Source organism: Lissotriton helveticus, chromosome 7 (assembly GCF_964261635.1).
Source record: "Lissotriton helveticus chromosome 7, aLisHel1.1, whole genome shotgun sequence".
In the NCBI taxonomy this organism is placed as follows: domain Eukaryota; kingdom Metazoa; phylum Chordata; class Amphibia; order Caudata; family Salamandridae; genus Lissotriton; species Lissotriton helveticus.
The window spans coordinates 1,918,717,446-1,918,739,047 of NC_136068.1; the positions used below are offsets into that span (position 1 = coordinate 1,918,717,446).

Sequence of the window (21,602 nt, forward strand, 5' to 3'; positions counted from 1 at the left end):
TACTAAAAGTGCATTTTCAAACTAAACAATCTATATAAACTATAACATGACTTGTACTATAGCATTATAGCTCGCCGTAGTGGGCTATACAGTCTATTAAAGGCCCGATGCAGCATTCAAGCCCGAGCCGAAGGCGAGGGACTTTACCGATAGACAGGACTTTACTAGCCAGTATAGATCCCTGCTAGGAAGGGCTATAAGGTTATTAGAACATTCTGCCACTAGAGGGCAAAATGTTCTAACAAATAAAACAAAGCCTTCTCGAAGCTCGAGGAGATTTAAATCCCCTCGAGCTTCGAGAGGCCTTTCTAAAACATCGGAATGTTGCTCTGCGGGTCTTTACGGCCCGTAGAAGCATGGAGCACTCATTGTCTGCAATGGAGCTCCCAACATTCCAATGTTCTAGTATAGCCTAATCGCTCGCCGTAGCGGGCTATACGGCTATGAAAGGCCCGCTACGGCGTTAAAGCCAGAGCCGAAGGCGAGGACTTTAACAAGGTAGCAGGATTTTAATAGCCGGATAGCCCTGCTACGAAGAGCTAGCTATAAGGCTATTAGAACATTCTGCCACTAGAAGGCAGAATGTTCTAACAAATAAAGCAAAGGCCTCTCGAAGCTCGAGGGGTCCCCTCGAGCTTCAAAAGGCCTTTGTAAGACATTGGAATGTTGCTCTGCGGGCCTTTACTGGCCCGTAGAAGCAGGGAGCACTCCATTGTCTTCAATGGAGCTCCCAACATTCCAATGTTCTAATATAAAATATTGTTAAAGAAAACATAGTTACGTTTCAAAAGTATCTACATTGTAAACAATTTATTGTACTTTTAACTTAAAATTCAATATCCAATAGGTGAAAAATCTATCTTTAATATTAAATGAAAAACTAAATGAAACGTAGAAACATTAAAAAAAATAAACAAACATAATATATTAAATATATTTTAAAAACTATTTAGAAAAGAAAACCTTTTTAAAAAGTAAGTATCAATATTTAACTTAGCCTGCTTTTAGAATGATACAAATGCAAAAATATGTAACGCAAAGATTTAGTACTATCATATAAATTCTATTATCATTTTAAAAATAATTTACATTTAAATTATATTTCTTACATTGACCCGACTCCCCCAAACATTGATTATATTACATTCTAACTTCAGTTCCACAAACGTTGAGGAAAGTGCATATATTTGGGTGAGGGAGAATTTACTATCCTAACTTCAGTCCCTCAAATATTAGAAAAAGTACACATATTTGGGGACAGGAGTACAGACTAACTATTCTAACACCAGTTCATCAAAAATTTTTGAAATTGAAAACAAATTTGGGGTAGTGATCAGCAATGAAAGGAGCATATATATTTAGGGGTTAAGGAGAGGGAGTTGTTAAATTAACTATTTTAACTCTAGCCCGATAAGCACTGGTAAAGGTGCATATATTTGGGGGGATAGACAAACTATTTGATTTCTAATTGTATACAGCTCTGGAGCCTTTAGATGAGATTCATACTGAATGAAACCTTACAATTAATTGAATAAATATGTAGATTCTCTCAAATGCAAGTAAATCCCCAAATATCCATTGCAGCATTACCAAGGCAGACGTGTGGTCTAGTGGCTGTGCTTGTGATTGTGGGCAAATCGCTTAAGTTGCTGCACATAAATTGTAAATATGTCAAGAAAGTAACTGTAAACATGTGACATGTAATTTAAATGTGTAAATTCCTAAATGATGTACCTAACTCAATATTTTAGTTTCCACTAGCAGGCACCCAGCTGTGCAATGCTGCCTGGCTACCAACTTAGGTTTGTGCTACAAAACGGGAACTCCATACACACAGAATCTCCTCAAGGGGGTTCCCTTCCACAAGGACATTCCCACTCAGACTATCGTGACGGATGCTTCTCTCCACGGTTGGGGAGCTCATTCCGGGGAATTACAGATCCAGGGAACGTGGTCCCAGAAGGAGTCCACGTATCACATCAATTTTCTGGAACTCAGAGCTGTTCACTTGGCACTGAAGGTCTTTCATCCGTCCTTCCAGACCAACTCTCTGCTTGTACAGACGGACAATACGACCACGATGTATTACCTCAACAAGCAGGGGGGCTCGAGATCGTGCACCGTGTCGCAGGAGGTGCAGGCAATCTGACACTGGCTTCTTGCCAGGGGACTGACGATAACGGCTACTCATCTACCATGTGTGCAAAATGTTCAGGCGGACGCACTGAGCAGACTGATCCAAGAAAACCACGAATGGGTCATAAACGACGAAGTACTCGGAGATGTCTTCGCCAGGTGGGACACTCCAGACGTGGATCTGTTCGCCACTGCCGAAAACAGCAAATGCCGAGACTTCGCGTCCAGGTATTACCAGCAGGGGACGCTGGGGAATGCGCTATGGATCAACTGGTTGAACAGCTTTCTGTACGCTTTTCCACCCATTCCCCTGATTCCGGCGGTGCTAATCAAGCTGGCCCAGTCCAGGATGATCCTGATTGCCCCGGAATGGACCAGGCAGTGGTGATTCACAGACCTGCTTCACCGGTCTCTCCTTCCTCACATTCGGCTGCTGTGCCAGCAGGACCTTCTCACGAAGTTCGGGGGGCAGATGGTGCACCCTAATCTCTCATCTTTGAGTTTGGCGGCATGGCTCCTGAGATAGTGCAATATGGCCATTTGAATCTCCCTGCAGAGTGTATGGACATACTGAAGGAAGCCAAGAGACCCTCCACTAAGACGACTTATGCGTTCAAGTGGAAGAGATTTTGCATCTGGTGCAAGTCTAAGAACTATGATCCAACGACATGTAAGGAAGATGTCATCCTTCCGTACCTTTTACATTTGGCGCAGTCTGGCCTTAATTTTCATTCCACTAAGGTTCATCTCGCTGCGCTGACTCCCTACAGGAAATGACCTTCACAGACCTCCTTCCAGATCCCTGTGATCAAAGATTTTTTGGAAGACTTGAAGAAAGTGTTTCCTCGGTCAGGCTCCCTTGGCCTTCATGGGAATTGAATGTGGTGCTGTCCAGATTGATGAAGGAACCTTTTGAACCTATTCATAAGGCTTCGTTGCAGCACCTGTCCTGGAAGGCGGCGTTCCTCGTGGCCATTACATCGGCCCGCAGGGTGAGTGAAATTCAGGCGTTGTGTTGCCAAGAACCTTATACTGTATTTCATGCTGCTAAGGTTGTTATGCGTACTCACCCTAAATTTCTTCCTAAGGTTATTTCTGATTTCCATGTTAAACAGACCATAACTTTACCTACGTTTTTTCAGAATCCTTCCTCTCCAGCGGAAAGGTCTCTACATTCCCTGGATGTCAGGAGGGTGTTGAAATTCTATCTGGATAAGACCAAGGATATTCGTAGGACAGACCAATTGTTTATCAATTATGGGTCAGTCAGAACAGGTCTTGCCACCTCAAAACATTCCATTTCGAGGTGGATTCTGTCCTGTATACAATTGTGTTATCAAAAGGCTAATAAGACCGAAGGGGGGTAAACCTAAGGCTCATTCCACCAGGGGCAAAGCTGCCACGACAGCTTTGTTACGTAATGTTCCCATTGCACAAATCTGCAGGGCGGCCACTTGGAAGTCGGTCAATACCTTTGCTAAGCATTACTGTCTGGACACTGATTCCAGGGCAGACGCTCAGGTTGGGCAGGCTTCGCTGCGAAATCTGTTCGCACAGTAGTGGTGTTATACTTCTTCTCCACCGCCGCTTGGTGTGTTGATGGACTTGCCATTCTATTCACTAGATTATGACTATACACAGAGATCCCCTACTACAGAAGGAGTAGTTTCTGTCCTTTAACTCCAGTTCTGTAGTAGGGGTATCTCTGTTATAGTCATAAGCGCCCGCCCTCCTCCCCGGTGGAGAAAGATGTTCATGTTCGGAAAGCTACAGGTCTGGCGTTATACGCCTTCAAAAAGAACTGAAAGTAATTGGGACCTGCAGGGCATTCTGGGATACTGAGAAAGTTCTAGAACGTTTTCTTAAAGGCACAGTATCCCTTTTTGAGCCACAGAATGGCTGCCTATGGGGCTTGTCTGTCCTTCCCTTCCTCTCTATCATTCCAGAGGCTTTATTGGTAAAAGGGGAAGTTTTTCTCTATGGTGAAAACTTGGCAGGCTGTGCTGCTTGTGGTTATGGTGGAATGTCTAGTTGAAGTACTGGACAGTGTAGCCTGTGGATATAGGCTGCATTATTTGTCTTTAAATTCTCTCTTAAGTGTCTGTGCAGGACTGCATTTGTAGACAACGTAAGAGATAATTTTTGTTTGCTCCGGGGTCCACGCTCATGAGCGGGACTATTCACTAGATTATGACTATAACAGAGATACTCAACTACAGAACTGGAGTTACAGGACAGAAACTACTCCTTATTGATTATTTTGTGCCCTTCCTCCTTTGAGGGGTCATGTGAAAATATCATACTATTTACTCAAACAAACAGGTAATGAAAAGTGTCAATTTAGAAGGGAAAAATTATCCAGTTGGACCTTGGAAGAAACGGCTTCCTTCCTACTGCTCATAGTTTTAAAAGAAGAGACCTTTACTTTTACCCCTCATCATAGCTCCTCTGAAGAGCTGCAGCTCCCTGTCCACAGGCCTGCCCACAATGCACTTCTCCACTGAGCCCCAGGCTCCTCAGTCCCATCTCGCTGGTAGGAAGTGGTCCACAGAAGAGGGTTTCCTAAATCAATGTTTCCACATTTTCATGACTGAAAAGAAAGCGCCATCTTTCATGTCCTAATCATCTACTTTCTGTCCCCTCTGAGGCCTGGACCCCCCCTGCCCACGTCAGTGGATGTGGTACGAAGGAAGGTGCTACCTGTTTTCCAACGAGACCAAGTCCTGGGATGCAAGTCACGCGTTCTGCTCTTCGCAAAATGCAAACATGTCTACGATAGCAACTCTACTGGACAAGGTAGGACGACGATGGATGGCGCATTTGCTGCTAGTTGTGTTATTTTGTGAAACTTTTAACCTGTGACATTTTTTAAACTGTACAAAATTGTTATTACCTGATCTGGCGCGATACTCCCCGGTCCACCGCAGCAATTTCATGCTGATTGCTTGGAGGGAGGTACAGCGCTCGCACTTCCGGTTTGTTCCGAGTTGGGCAGCCATGTTACCGATCATGACGGTCTAGTCTCACCCCACCTCCTAATCTATTTAGGTTGTGGTGTTTACGCGCAGCGGTAGCGCCTTGAACGCGCCGAAGAGGCGCCAAAGAGAAGCCAGTCTGCGCCAGTCCGCGTCCAGACGCTTCTAGCTTCTGGCTCGGCATAATGGTAGGACATCATATCTGTTATAGCGCTTCCTTTTTGCACTCATTACGGCCCATAGTTGACCCACTTTGTTTACATTCGGTCCTTCTTAACACTATAAACGCCGCCTGTAAAACATGTCACTGGTGTTCATCCTCTTTGACTCCAGCCATACACTGTTCCACACACAACAAGAATATGTTTCTCCTCAACTGCCGGTCCCTGCCCAAACACCATACGGAACTGGCGTTATTGATTGAGGAGCTTAACCCCGAGGCCCTCTTTTTAACCGAGACATGGCTCCAGTTACAAAATGACCCAGCACCAGTATGGGCCATTCCGCAGGGTTATACCGTCAAACGACTGGATCGCCAGTCAGGTAGAGGTGGAGGACTGGCCATCATATATAGAGATATCTATACATGTCGTGTCCCCTCCTCTACCACATTAGCCTGTGAGAGCCTATGCTTTGCCCTTGAACTTTCCCATACCTTCACTTTCTCTGGTATTTTAGTTTATCAACCACCTGGTCCCCTTGGCGATTTCATCACTGACATGACGGATATAGCTGCTAACTTGGTGCTCACCGGAGCAAATCTTACCTTGCTGGGTGACCTAAATTTGCACCTAGATGATCCGTTGGACGGCGCCGCCAATAGCCTCCGCTCAAATCTTCAGGCGATTGGCCTGTCTCAAAAAGGGGTTCCATGCAACACATAATAAAGGACACCTTCTAGATCATGTTTATAGTAATCTAGACACCCTTTCGGCTGAAGTACCGATTCCACTACCCTGGACCGATCATTTTTTAATCCCCCTTACCTGGCCCATAAGTACTCCCCCTGCACTACAAACCCAGGACAAATATTGGGGTAGGAAATGGAGCTCTTTATCGCCTCTTAAATGGGAACAAGTCCTTTCTGAACATCCACCCCAGAAAACGAGCAACTCCAATAGGGCAGCCCTTAACTTTGATAATTGGATTTCTGATACTCTCGACCAAGTTCTTCCGAAAGGCTCTCTGCAAGCAATAAAAAGATCCAAAGTTGCTCCTTGGTATTCTCCTGCTCTTAGAACTTTGAAACAAGGATGCCGTAAAGCGGAGAGAGCCTGGAGGAAAGATCGCTCTCAGATGAAGGAATCAGAGTACAGAACTGCAATTAGGCATTATAAAAATGAAATAAAACTTGCCCAAGTTGAGTTCTATGGAACCAAAATCACTCGGGCAGCGAACGCTCCTAGAGAAATTTTTAAAATCGCAAAATCTCTTATTTCTCCTCCCTCTGAGCTCCTGGCGTTAGATGGTGCACAGGCCCGGTGTGATAATCTCGCCACTTTTTTCTTTCAAAAGATTCAGACCATATATTCCCTATTTTCAACAGGTGGGAAGGACATGGGTCTTACTCCCACGTTAGATCCTGATCTGCCCTTGTCCTGTTCACTGGTTACCTTTCCTCTCTTGGATTTCGGTACACTGGATAAAATGGTCTATAAAGTCACTTCTGGATCTCCCAATGACCCGGCTCCTCCGCAGGCCTTAGTTAAGGTGATTGATACTATCCGTCCGTACATCTTAGATGTCCTTAACACCTCCATCACCTCTAACTCCGTTCCAGCCCCATGGAAGTGCGCGATGGTCAGGGCCCTGTTGAAGAAACCGAACTTGGATCAAAATAACCTGTCCAATTTTCGCCCCATCTCGCTGCTCCCGTGGATGAGTAAACTGGTGGAGAGACATGTCAATAAGGTCTTAGTGGATTATTTGGAGTCCAATAATCTACTACGTGTCTCCCAGACGGGGTTCCGCCCTCAGCATGGTACTGAAACTGCCCTTCTGGCAGTAACGGAGGCAGCTAGAGCCATAATGGACCAGGGAGGAAAAACAGCCATTATATTACTCGATCTAAGTGCCGCGTTCGACACAGTTAACCATGCCACATTATTACATCGTTTGAAGAGCATGGGTGTGTCGGGCGCGGCCCTTGCTTGGCTGACCTCCTTCCTGGACGAGCGATTTTTTTCGGGTGTATGAGGGTGAGGTGGTATCATCTAAGCATCCGCTTAGTTGTGGAGTTCCTCAGGGCTCCTCCCTGAGCCCCACCCTTTTTAACATTTACATGCAGCCTCTGGAGGAGATAGTCCACCCGTTTGGCGTGCGGATTGTCACCTACGCAGATGATACCCAACTGGTGGTCTCCCTGGACCATTCGGAGGGCTCATCTAACACCTTGGGTCCCTGTCTAGAGGCTGTTGCTAAGTGGATGCAATCCTCCCACCTCAAACTCAATGGGGAGAAGACCGAGATCATGTTATTGGGCAATCCTTCTTTGACCAACTTAGTTTCCATCTGGCCCTCATGTCTCGGTGCTCCCCCCCTCCCCCTAAACCCCTGATAAAGAGCTTGGGAATTTGGCTCGACAAAGCTCTGGATTTTTCAGCTCAAGCCAGCAAAACTGCCTCCACATGCGTCGGGTTGATGAAAATGCTCCGCAAAGTGCTCCCTCTGCTCCCAATCCAGGCGAGGAGGGTCATGGTGCAGGCCTTTATACTTTCTCGCCTGGACTATGGAAATGTGTTATATCTGGGAGCCCCCGCGGCAGTGGTCAACAGGCTCCAAGTCACCCAAAACTGCGCCGCCCGACTATTGTTCAACATCCCTCGCTGGCAATCAGCCAGGAAGGCTCTAAAAGAACTCCACTGGCTCCCTGTGGCTGCTCGAACGCAGTTTAAGGCCATGTGCATCTTGCACAAATCTTTCCATCGAACAGGCCCTGCTATTCTGCATTCTCTAGTGTTACCTTATATCCCCTCCAGAGCTCTCCGCTCTGGTACACTGCATCTGGCAACCTCGTCCAAAATTAATAAAGCCAGATGGGGCGGGCGTTCCTTTACCCACACAGCGGCAAGGCTCTGGAACTCTCTGCCTCTTACCCTGAGAGAAAACAGCAACCTACTGTCCTTCAGGAAGACCTTGAAGACTCACTTGTTTGCAAAAGCGTATTAAGTACCCGTTGGCCCGACACAGTAATCAGTCGACAGCGCTGCGAGGCCTCCGCGTAGTTATGCGCTATAGAAGTGTAATTTTTCATTTCATTTCATTTCAGTGTTGTGGCAGTAAGATGTGTATATGTAAACCAGTGGGCATATCATGTTTTTATTTTTTGTTTTTTCCCCCTTGGGTAGACCCCATCATCTGCAGCACTGCACTTATATGGGCTTCTTCTCTTCCTATTTGCACCCTGGAAATGGATTTACTCCTGTCTTTGACAGAGTGAATATCCGACTGTTTTGGGACAGAACTGTGGTGTGCAGAAGTGTTTGAGCACCCACATACTCTGGGAGTGGATTTACACATGTAGAATTCTGGGATAATATTGTGCAAGAGTATATCTCTATAATTGTGTCAATTCTCTTTGTCAGTTGGAAAAGTGAATTTCCTCTCTAAATTGAACTTACACATGCAAATGTCCTTGTAAATCAGCCCACAAAAATAAACCATTGAACAGCACTTACCCGAAAACTAGTGAAATTGGCAAATGTATGTGGTGTCAGTCCGGGCCTTTTATCACCCCACAAGGCCTGAGTAAACATTGTCATATCATCAGTCATATGGGTGTCTTTGGCCTTTTCCTGGTGGAAAGAATTAGTGTTTTTAAAACTCTCTTAGGCTTTTTGCCTCTTTACTGTGAATCTGTAGGGCTGGTTGTTGACTCCTTGTATCAGAAAACCTTGGACTATCAAAAGAATACTAGCACTCCTTAAAACGTGCAAATATAACTATTTTGAAAGAGAAAACATCCAAGATGATGACAATGAAAATAATTGACCCTTAAACTCCCAAATGCTACAAAGATTGTTAAAGCTGCAGCAGATGAAAAACAAAAGGGCCCTTATTTGAGCAAACATTTTGTGGTGTTGCGAGAGGTAGTGCAGGAGGCTAAAGGCAGGGTCTCACCCCCATGAAGGGGGTGAAGGTGGAGTCTCACCCCTGTAGGTGGAGTCTAACCCCCCCCCCAGAGGCGGACTCTAACTCCCCCCTCCAGAAGGCGGAGTCTTACCCCCCCCCCCCCCCGAAGGCAGAGTCTCACCACTCCCCCCCCCCCCCCCCCCCCCCCCGAAGGCAGAGTCTCACCCCCTGCCCCCCCCCGAAGGCAGAGTCTCACCCTGAGGATTCCGTGGAAGGAGAATTTTTGCAGCGTGAATCTTTCTCGATTCACTATGCTGTGCATTATTCCGCGGTCTAGTCTTTGGATCCGGAATGGTAGTCTTTTCTTTCTTTTTCCTTTTTTTTTTTTTTTTTTTTGTAGCCCAGGTGGGTGTTGATGTCCCACCTTCTGGTGTACTTCCTGCGACGTCGGCACGCTTCCTGCGGAAGCTCCCACCTTTGGGCGCCATCTTCAGATTCTTTTTTCCGCCCTGGGTCTGGACCGTCACCGAGAGGCTCCGGGGTTTTTGGAGGAAAGAAGACGGAAAAAAATGAATTCTACACAGAAAAGATTAGAGAAGACACCAAGGAACAAGATCACTGAGCCGGGACGACGAAGGAGGAGAACTTCGACGTCCAACGGAGAATGCGCACACAGGGTGCCCCCTGAGCGTATGAATGGACAAAACATCTTTTAAATTCTGCCGTAACTGCCACCAAAAGTACGCGCAGATGGACCAGCACCCGGTCTGCAACCTCTGCCTACCGGTCGACCACAAGAGAAAGGATTGTAACGCCTGCTCCGTCTTCACCCTAAAGACACTCCGGGTTAGAGAGAGACAGAGAAGAGCCAACTTCTAAAGAGGTAGGAGAGACGTCGACCCCTAAACCCCCGACAGACTCTCAAAAGTCTGAGTCAGACTCTCGAAAAACAGAAAGTCCACGAAGGGAGCACTGGCGTCAAATCTCAACGGCCGCAGCTGCATCCAAGGACAAACAGCCCAGCGGATCCTTCGAAAAGGACTCCCAGATGGTGAAAACCGGCGGAAAGCCAAGGTCGTCAAAGCACGTCCCCGAAAAAGACCGCTCGACTTTGAAGGAGAAGGACCCGAAGGCTGCTTCGACGTCGACAGCTACGTCATAGAGATCGACTGAAACACTCGACGCCGAACAGGCCGCCGAAATGGAGAGGAAAAAGATAAGGCTCGAGGTCGAAATGGATAACATCCTGCAAAGGAAGAGAGTTCAACGAGGAAATGAAAAGGTTCACGATCCCGTCGAAACCGCCGTAGACGATCATCGAAATAGAAGAGGAGTTTGACGCCGAAGAGCCGCCTAAAACTCCCGAACCCAGGAACACCTAGAGGAAGAGGGCCCATACTACGACGAGGAAGGCGACTATGACCAGCGGACGAGTTTCGGCTCGGCCTCCTCGGTGGCACAGGACCTGGAGTGGCAGGACCTCAATGCCGAAAGCCCAGAAGAGCCCGTAGAGACGTACCCTTCGAGGCCTTTGCCGCCAGATGACATTGGGGTCTACAACATGGTCATCAGGAACGCGGCAACGGCTTATGGAGTCAAACTGGAGGAAGAAAAACCAAAGGCATGCTTCCTCTTAGAGACCCTGCTCCCCACTCAAAAAAGGAGTCAATTCCTCCCCATGCTTCCAAGTGTCCTGGACCAAGGGAGGGAGGCATTCAAAGACCCAGCGACCTGCAGGTCTGTCACGCCTAGGACGGAGAAGGAATACAAGCACTCGTCTAAGGACCCCCCTACATCCAGGGATCAGTCACGGCAGACTCCATTATTGCAGCAGCCAGGAAAAGGGCAAACGTTCCAACAACCTCAGGCCCACCACAGGACAAAGAAAGTATGAGGATGGACCTAACTGGGAGGAAAATAGAGAGGAATGCAGCGGTACACTGGCGCATTGCAAACTCTAATGCCCTACTAAACAGACACGCGTACCACCATTGGGACGAGGTCGGACAGCTGCTCAAACACCTCCCTGGGCATTACCAACAAAGAGCGTCACATCTGGTGGAGGAAGGCAAGAACATAGCAAGTTCATGCCCGAAATCAGCCTTGCATGGGGCTGACACATCCAGAAGGCTCATGATGATCGGGGGTGACAGAAAGGCATGCCTGGCTGAGGATACCAGGCTTCAAGCTGGAACTACAAAACAACATTCTGAGCACACCCTTCAGTGGAGAAACACTGTTCGAGGCACCGGTGGATGAAAAACTCACTCAGCTCAAAAAAGAAAATGAGGCAAGGTCCATGGGGGCCTTACAATTCAGAGGAATGAGAAGGGGTACCCCGACACGGAGACCAAACGTAAGGGGGGGGGGAACCAGCCGGGAACGTCATACCAGACATTCCAGCAGACCTACCAGGGCGACAATCAAGCGCAGCAGGGCCAGCAAAAACAAACCTGGCAGTACCAGCCTCGGGGCCAGTCCTTTCGCGGGAGGGCGAATGGAGGAGGGTAAACAAGAAGAGGGGGCCAGCATCCCACCTCAAAGTGACTCCGTCCCACCAAGCGAGCCCACCCACACGACCCCTCCGAGGGTGGGGTACAACAAGGTCAAAAAAAGAGGGTTACACGGACCAAACATCAACGAACATGTAACACCAGTAGGAGGCAGGCTAAAACACTTCTTCCAGGAATGGAAGAAGATAACTACAGACAAATGGATACTCAACATCATACAGTCTGGATACTGCATAGAACTGGAAAAGAAACCACTAAACAGAAAACCAAAAAGGAAGGCGCACTCAGCAAAAGAACTAGCGCTACTCCTAGAGGAAGCACAAGAATTCCTCCAAAAGGAGCCCATCGAACCAGTTCCATTCAGAGAAAGAAACAAGGGAGTGTACTCGAACTATTTCCTAGTACCAAAAGTGGACGAAACGCTAAGACCCATCCTGGATCTAAGGTTCCTAAACCAATACATAAAGACAAAAAAATTCCAAATGCCATCCCTACAAGAGGTCATTCCTCAGATAAGGGATGGAGACTTCATGTCCACCATAGACCTCAAAGATGCCTACCCACAAACAAGCAGTACAAACATCTACTAAGATTTACCATCAACAAAGAACACTACCAGTTCACAGCCCTAGCCTTCGGACTAAAATCCACACCAAGGGTCTTCACCAAATGTCTTGCTGCCATGGCAGCGCACCTGCGGAGGGAAGGGATTCATGTATACCCTTACCTCGACGACTGGCTAATAAAAGCAAGTTCACACAGGGCATTTAAGGAACACGCACAGCGGGTCACAGAAACGCTGACAGACCTGGGATTCTCCATACACTGGGGGAAATCCTCAATGGAACCAGAGCAAGTGAAGATCTTCCTGGGGGCACAGATCAACACCATACAGACCAAGTTGTTCCCAAGCGACAAGAGGACACTTGCCCTGCTGAAGGAGACACGCCACTGCCAGAAGGGGCGAGCTCTGACAGTGAGGACAGCGAGCAAGATCATGGGGATGATGGCGTCCTGCATACACCTGGTCCCCAATATACGGCTCCACATGAGACCATTCCAGGAATGGCTGCAACAACAATTGTCACAATCTACAGGGAGTTGGGAAGATCTAGTGGTTGTAACGCACGCAGTGCAGGAGGAGATACCATGGTGGAACAAGGAGAACATAACAAAAGGGAAGCCTTTAACACCACCAACCCCAACGGTGACCATCACCACAGACGCATCCCAGATGGGATGGGGAGCACACATGAACAAGCTCAAAGTGAGGGGTCTGTGGACTCCAGTAGATTCGATCAGACACATCAACTACCTGGAACTAAAGACCGTACTCCTCGCTTCCAGAAACAACTATACAACCAGAGAGTGTTGATACACACAGACAACACAACAACGATGTTCTACATCAACAAACCGGGAGGAACACAATCAGTCGCACTATCCAACCTAGCGCAGGAAATATGGAGATGGGCCATCCCACTCAAAATAGACCTACTAGCCATACACCTACCAGGAAAGGACAATGTGGAAGCAGACAGGCTCAGCAGACAGACATCAGCATCCCACGAGTGGGAGCTCAATGCACAGGAAACGCAAAGACTATTCAGGAGGTGGGGAACACCAACGATAGACCTATTTTCAACACACCAGAATGCAAAATGCCGATACTTCGCATCCAGACAACCAGAGGAACAATCCCATGGGAATGCCCTATGGATAAGCTGATCAAAACATGTGCCTACGCTTTTCCTCCGATACCACTGATACACTGAGAACTCAGCAAGTACAGAACCAGCAACATGACACTGATCCTGGTGTCACCACAGTGGGCAAGGCAGACCTGGTACTCACAAATAATGGAAATGGCACAGGGGCCACCCCACAAGTTCGGGAAAAGAAAAGACTTACACTCCATGCAAAACAGAGAAGTACTACACCCAGAGCCAGGGAGCCTCAGCCTAGCTGCATGGCTCCTGAAGACATAACGTTTGCACACCTAAGGCTACCGGAGAGCACTCTTCAGGTGCCACGAGAGGCAAGGAGACCTACCACATGAAGGTGCGTTCACACAATGGTGCAGCAAGGAAAAGCTACACAAGAAAATGACAAGGGAATCAACGGTGCTGAAATATCTGACACACCTGCTGAAAGCAAAACTAAGTTCATCCTCGCTAAAAGTACACCTAGCAGCGATAGTAGCCTACACTAGAGGAGAGACAGGAAAGAGCTTCTTTACGTCACAAGTAGTTAAGAGATTCCTGGAAGGGGCAAAAAGGATCGCACCACCTAAGAGGATGCCGCCACCGGCATGGAACCTTAATTTAGTTCTAACAGAGCTTATGAAAGCGCCCTTTGAACCCATTCATAAGGCCGCACTACAAATTCTCACAATGAGGACAGCCTTTCTGGTGGCAATCACCTCGCTACGCAGGCTAAGCGAGCTGCAAGCACTGACGCTACAAGAACCCTACATCCAAATAGACCTTGACAGGGTGGTAATGAGAACGGACCCACACTTCATGCCAAAGGTGGTGTCAAGGTTCCACATGAACCAAACAATACAAATACCGAGCTTCTTTCAGAAACCGTCCACAAGCGCAGAGAGGGCACTGCACACTCTGGACGCTAGAAGGGCAGTAATGCATTACATGAAAAGAATGAAGGAGCACAGGAAAACAAAGCAGTTCTTTGTGTCCTTCGCAACCAGTTTGCTGGGTAGGCCAGTAACAAAAGACACCATCGCACGATGGATCGCACAAACGATACAATTCTGCCACAAACAGGCTGGGCAAGAACTAACAGAGGGGGCACAAGCCCACTCTACCAGGAAAAAGGGAGCAACAATAGCCTTCCTGGCTATACACCCATTCAGGACATATGCCTGGTGGCAAAATGGGCTTCAGTGCACACGTTCACTAAGCACTACTGCATGGATATCCAGATGAACAAGGAAGCACAAGTAGGACAGAAAGTGCTTCAACATATATTCAATAACCAATGCTCATCTTCCACCTCGCCGCCACAAACGTAACAAACCGCTACAAAGTCTATGCACAGCATAGTGAATCCAGAAAGATTCACGCCGCAAAACGAATAGGTTCTTACCTGTCGGTGTAGTTTTACAGCTTGAAGATCTTTCTGGATTCACTAGCGAACCCACCCACCTCTGCCAGAAAGATGAGGCAGGAGAAGAAGGTGGAAAGACAAGGAATGGAATACAAACAGACACTTTAAGAGACAAAGTGAAAAATCATTTACTTTAAGGAAGAACTTGAAAGCATTGCCAAGGATTCACGAACAGAACACAAGAAAAAAAGAATCCGAAGATGGCGCCCAAAGGTGGGAGCTTCCGCAGGAAGCGTGCCAACATTACAGGAAGTACACCAGAAGGTGGGACGACGACGCCCACCTGGGCTACAGAAAAAAAGAAAGAAAGAAAAGACTACGATTCCGGACCAAACCACCAGCCCGCTGAATAATGCACAGCATAGTGACTCCAGAAAGATCTTCAAACTGCAAAACTACACCGACGGTAAGAAAGTATTCGTTACATGGTGAGTTCATAGTCCTATAAAGTAGTGTGAGGAACAGAGAGTTTTTCTTGTGATTTTAAGACCAAAATGTCATGTCTGTCAAGACCTGTGGCTGTATCAGTACTCTGTTTTGCTGCCATTGTTTTGAGTAACCACTGTCATTAACCAGTCTGATCTTTGTTTGCAGGCCATCGTTACCCGTTTCAAGGACTCAAAGGATTACTGGGTTGGACTCCGAAATACGGACGGGGAATGGAGATGGCCGGACGGCTCTCGGTTAAGGGACGGCATGTAAGATTCCTTTGTTGGTCTTTCCTCTAAAGCTAACAAGAGTAACCTTTGTAGTCCTCTCCAGGTCACTATAACTTCATGGCCAATGACCTTGCTTTATTTTTAAACCGCTTCAGCGTGTAAGTGCCGCAATCGCAGCAAAAGTAAAGAAATAAAAACACAATTGCACCAACTATTGCCCCCACTAGCGCTGCTAATGACCGTACCATCAAACTCATACAAGTGTGACAATTCAGACTTTAAATATACATTACAAATGACCAACACATGCCGCCCAACCTATTCTTTTGGCCACGGATGGCAGGTATTAGTGATTTCAATGTATATTTAAGTATTAAACAACTGCTGTTGTCCTCCACTTTACTGTCCTATTCCTGCCACTGGTCCTCCTTTTCTCGTTGCTGCGGGCTGCAGGGGTCCGACGCTGTCTCTGTGGACCCCATGAGGGTCCTGGATTTCCTTGCAGAGGGCTTTTCCCTGGGTTTGGCCCCCCCCCACTCTGCGGGCTCCGAGGCTGCCCTGCGGGCCTTCTGCAGTCTTGGCCTGGATAGGCTCGATCCATTGGTGGCTCGCTTGCTGCGGAGTTGTTTTTGCGGTGGCCTCATGCTAGTTGCCGGGCACTCCCAAACACACCACGCACCCACTCACCTGTGAGCACTGCATTTTCTTTTACCCGTGTCAATATTTTGACATCTGCTTAGCTCCTTCACAAACATGTGCACGGAATCACAATTGCAACTAAAATGCATTAATATTTCTCTGTGCGCTCTGCAGAGAGGCCAACGATCAGATGAGCAAGTATTCTGAAAATTTTTCCGACCCACTGAAGGCATTGTGGGAAACTCGCTGTGCCTTTATCCTCAACTCCCATTATAAACCCCGGAGGCCACTCATTTCAAAGTAGGCGCTGTATTTATTTTATTTATTTATTTAACTTATAAAGCGCACTACCACCAAAAAGGCATTCTGGCGCTGTAGACTCAACACAAGGAGGGACATGAAAATGAACAGGGACCAGACAACCGACTAAGGGGCATATTATCAAGGGGGTTTATCGCAGCTTTTTTGGCTTTAGAAGCCAAGAAAGCGGAGATAAAATTATCTCCCTATTACCTAGCTGTCGCTAACACCAGTTAGCGACAGCTAGTAGGAGATAGCGACCATCTTGGGCCCCACTTTGTATGTCAGTGATATTTATCCCTAATGACATGCAAAGTGGGCGTGCGAAGATGTTAGCGACTGGAAACAGTCGCTAACATCGCTATCTCCTATTACCAACTTTTGGAGATATTCACGCTAGGCGCGAATATCTACAAAAGCTAACACCTGCCCTGAGCAGTTCTTAGCCATGTTATCCAATGGGAGGTGGATAACATGGCTAAGAGCATTAGCTCGGTAATGCATGAATATCGCTGACTTTTCAGCGATATTCATGCATTGCGGCCGTTTTTTATCGCATTTGCGATAAACCTTGGTAATACCAAGGTTTATCTGCGAGAAAAAATTTGCCGCAGCTCAGCGGTAAATTTTTGTCTCTAACCAAGCAATAGCGATAATTATCGCTATTGCTTGGTAATATGCCCCTAAGTTTTAGGAAACAGCCAAGTTTTGAGTCTTCTTCTAAAGGCACACAAATCACTAAGTTGTCTTAATTCCAAGGGAAGTTGGTTCCAAAGCTTGGCAGCAGCATACCCAAAGGTTCGCCCACCTGCCCTGACTTTCCTAAATCTCGGCATTGCCACCAGTTTAGCTGCAGAGGAGCGGAGACATCTCGCAGGCACATACCACTTGAACTTTCGCTGCATAGACACAGGACCCACCCTATGTAGAGCTTTAAACACTATACAGAGAGACTTGAACTGGACTCTCTGTGCAAGAGGGAGCCAGTGTAGTTCCGCCATAGCCACTGAGGAGGCAGATCTTCTAGGCCACCCCAAGGCCAATTTGGCAGCTATCGACTGGATCCTCTGCAGCCTTTCAAGCAAAAACTTAGGTGACTCAAGAAACAATGCGTTGCAATAGTCAAGCCTGCTAAGAATGGTGCTACGAACTATCAAGGCCCGAGCGTGAGATGGAAGCAGATGAAGGATCTTCCGCAGAGACCTAATAATGAGCAAACAACAGGTCACCGTTTTCCTGACCTGCGATTCAAGAGTAAGTTTAGAGTCAAACAAGATGCCAAGATTACGAACCTTCTTTACAGGTTGAACCAAGGTCGCAGTGGTGGCTGGCCAAAAGTTACAAGGTAAGGCAGAGGGAATTTTGTCCCTCGGACAGTAGAGCACCTCTGTCTTATTTGCATTAAATTGCAGCGAGTTCTCCTTCAGCCAAGAGGCCGTATCATGAAGGCAATCATGAAACACTTCTGTTGATATTGATTGATCTCCGTCAAGGGAGAAAATCAACTGCGTGTCATCGGCATAGTTAATGATGTTAATGTTATGCTTTTTGATGACAGCAATCAGAGGTTTCATGTAAATGTTAAATAGAATAGGCCTGATAGCCGAGCTCTGTGGAACGCCATGTGAGATAGATGAGTAGGTAGATTGAAAAGGGGGAAGAGATACCGCTTGCTGTCTATCCCCTAAGAATGACCACAGCCACCTGAGGGCAGTTCCCCTCACCCCAACCTCACTCAATCTCTTCAGCAGGATCCCATGGTTGACCGTGTCAAACGCGGCAGACAGGTCGAACAGAACCAGCACTGCTGACTGCCCCCTTTCTGCTCGCGTCCGAAGTTATGTTATGTTATGTTATCCCGGGGTTTTATATAGCGTACGGCTACTCAGAAGAGTGTCCCGACGCTTTGAATTGCACATCACGGTCACCAGAGCAGTTTCGGTTCCATGAATTGGCCGAAACCCAAACTGCACCTCCTCCAGCAGGTCGTGTTGTTCCAAATACATGGAGAGAGTGCTACTCGCCACTCTTTCCACGACTTTGGCTGTGAAAGGCAAAAGGGAGATGGGCCTAAAGTTCTTAAGGCATTCCGGATCGAGCAAGGGCTTCTTTAACAGAGGTGTCACCACTGCTTGTTTCCACTGGACTGGGACCAACCCAATGGACAGTGACTGATTACAAATCAGTCGAAGAGTGGGGAACAGCTCTGCCTTAAATCCACTCCAGATTTTAGAGGAAGCATAGGATCCAGCACAGATCCTGAATGGACACCACTGGCCACCCTATCAAAGTCATCCAGTCCTAGGGGCACAAACTCAGTACAGGAGTAATATGCTGCATGGAAAAAAATACAGATACACAACATCCTGGGAACAGCAAACACTCTTATGTAATGCAAGATTGAGTAAAACATGTGAAGTATAAACAGGAGCTAGATCACTGACATGGGTTACCATAAGGTGCTTTACATTCATTGTTTGGAAATCAATCCGTGAATGGGCCTTGAAAGTTAAGGACATGAACATAGGCCCCACAGGGACCAGTTTCAATGTCTGATTTGAAATACTACACGAGGTGGGACCCGGCCCTCTTAAAACCCTGGTGACAAAGTAATTTATTCAGTCTCCTATTTTTAGCATTGGAATCATCAGACAAATATTGTACTCCCACATAAAAATGTAGGCGAGTAGATGACAAGCATCTTTAGACAGCCAGAGCCCCCAGGATAATGCGGCATGGATTTTTACATTTTGAGTCGCATCATTTTTTGGTTCAGAGGTATGTGGACATGCTTGTGTGGATGAGCGAACGCAGGATGAGGTAATGAGAACATGCGCTAGTGGATGAATGGATGAAAGGGTGGGTTTCGGAGTCCACGGGTGGATGAAAAGGTGAGTGTCTGCGTGCATCCATGGATGAAGGGGTGAGTGAGTGCATTGAAGGAAAAAGGGGTGAGTGTCCGAGTGCATGGAATGATGAATGAGTGAATGGCTGGGCACATGGATGACTGAGGGGTGAGCAGTAGTAGTGGGGGGGGGGGGGGTTGCAGCCACCTAGTGCGCTGGAGCAACCTCCAGCATCCTGGCCCCAGAACCCCCTGTAGTTACTTAAAATCTTATTCACTCACTCATTCATCTACACATGCATTCATGCTCTCTCACACACACACACACACACACACACACACACTCACTCACTGTCACTGTATTTCCTGCTCTAGACCTGCTGTCCTGTGTATCCCGATCACGCAGAACATTTTCACAATGAAAGAAGCAGAAATATCTAAATTCCACTGGTCTTCAGTGAGCGACTGATGGCTCAGACCAAATCCTGATGTTGTGTTTCTGTTCTTTCCTCAGTATCCAGTTAAGGAACAGCGGCCCCGGCCTGGACTGCGCCTACTTGAACGCTGAAAGGCTCGGCGCGCTGGACTGCGCGACTTCAAGGCACTGGATCTGCACAAAGGATGGACACTGACCCACAGCCTACAACACATGTACATCTATCAGATCCGCCCCATTGTATGCACTTTCCCAGCACAGATGGGAATCCCTTCTAAGGAACAGAGACTGGATCCTTTATCTGCTCTCGAAGAGGGTCTATGCCAGTGACGTCATCTAAGAATTATATTTTTTATAGTTTTTTTACTTCGTATTTATCTTATTTGTGTTTGATTATTTTATATTTTATATATGTTTTCAGCCTTTTCCTAAAATGTGAATATACATACGGCTTAGGCTGAAAATCATTCCCAGGCTCCTGTGTAGGGGTATTTATAGAGTGCAAACCTAGCTGTAAAGAAATGGAGCAGGGTCCAGACATGGTAGGAGCCAGTGAGTGCAGGAAGGGATGCAGATGGGGAGAAGTGGCTGCAGGTGGGGCACACAGAGGAAGAGAAGACTCATTTACAGGTTCAGGGTCTATAGAAACTGTCCGCCACCCCAGAGAGGTCACACAGAGAGAAGATGTTGCTAGAAAAAACAGGTTTTCAGGTTCTCCAACAAGAAATGCACGAGGAAACTCTTCTCTTATGTGTCACACCATTTGAACGCTGTAGTGGAGCAAAGCACTTAGTTTTGAATGACCCTAAATCAATGTTTCTAACAGGTATAGGCAATGCCAATTGGCCACTCTTACCTTTGCAAACAAGCAAGACAGATTTGCATTGCCAATACATATTTATAGCAGCCTTCAATGTTTGTCCAGATTGATGTTGATGCGTCCACATTTCTGTTGTCGTTTTTTCCAGTGACCACTAAGGGGCAATAAAATGCAGCAAACTTCTATTATTTAGACGTGACTCTCTTTAAGTCGAGCCTAGCGTTGCAGCGCATGCGCTGAACGCTTTGCGAGGCATGTAGTATTCAGTATAGTTTGGAAGCTTTGTGAAAGCTCCGCCCACTCTACGCCCATCTTTTTCATTGGCTTAGGTCCTAAATGCTGCCTTCCGATTGGGCTTGTTAGTCCCTCCTCATGAGGACCATGTCGTCATTTGCATCCTTACATGGCTACTGGCCCCTTTACTTCGAGTGTTGCACGGTAAATATTTTTTACTTCGAGTGTTGCACGGTAAATATTTTCTTCCTGTGCCTTCTACCCAGCCTCCCGCAGTCCGTGCGATCCCGCCCCCCCCCCCCCCCCACTCTCGTTGTTTGTGCCATCTCGCTCCCTGCCCTCCGCCCGCACTCCCGTTTTCAATACAATAGGTCTTGCGTAAATGTAGTCCTATTGCATTGCAAATGCTTGTTCCTGGTTGTTTCTTGCTAACAAATAACTGTTTAAGAGTTTTAGAACAAAACAGGATTTCCTAGGAGTCTTGGAAGCTGCCAATTCAATAAGATACTTACTGGAGATAGACAATTGTTGCAAAATCATGTTTGAATGGGAAAGGCTGCCTGTCCGTGTACGCCAGGCCTTAGTTGTGAAAGGAGAAAAATCGTGAAAACAGTTAGAGAGGGGAATGTTCTAGCGGTAGAAGCATTAGAATGAACGTACTTCGCTGTTACTTCTACGCATTTTCGGGTGCGGGGTGATATCTTGGACTTCTTTTGGTAGGGGCGTGTGCTTGCTTCTCACTACTTTTCAATGGTGGTGGGGCTTGTTATGGTTTTCAGATCCGGCCACACACTGCCGCTGTTCAGCTGAGCAGGCGCAGTTCTCTCTCCTCCTCCCTGGCCCGA

General features: G+C 47.1%; 1 protein-coding gene across 1 annotated transcript in view; it reads left to right on the forward strand.

The window, feature by feature from the left end:
• The window catches only part of LOC144770893 (early activation antigen CD69-like), a 41,371-nt gene extending 20,658 nt beyond the window's left edge, over window positions 1-20,713 (forward strand). The window contains exons 4-6 of the mRNA XM_078655683.1: window positions 4,784-4,932; window positions 15,419-15,522; window positions 19,782-20,713. Of these exons, the coding sequence (XP_078511809.1) occupies window positions 4,784-4,932; window positions 15,419-15,522; window positions 19,782-19,899 (371 nt within the window). The 3' untranslated portion in view covers window positions 19,900-20,713. The remainder of the gene's footprint in view (window positions 1-4,783; window positions 4,933-15,418; window positions 15,523-19,781) is intronic.
• Window positions 20,714-21,602: the final 889 nt, after the last annotated feature.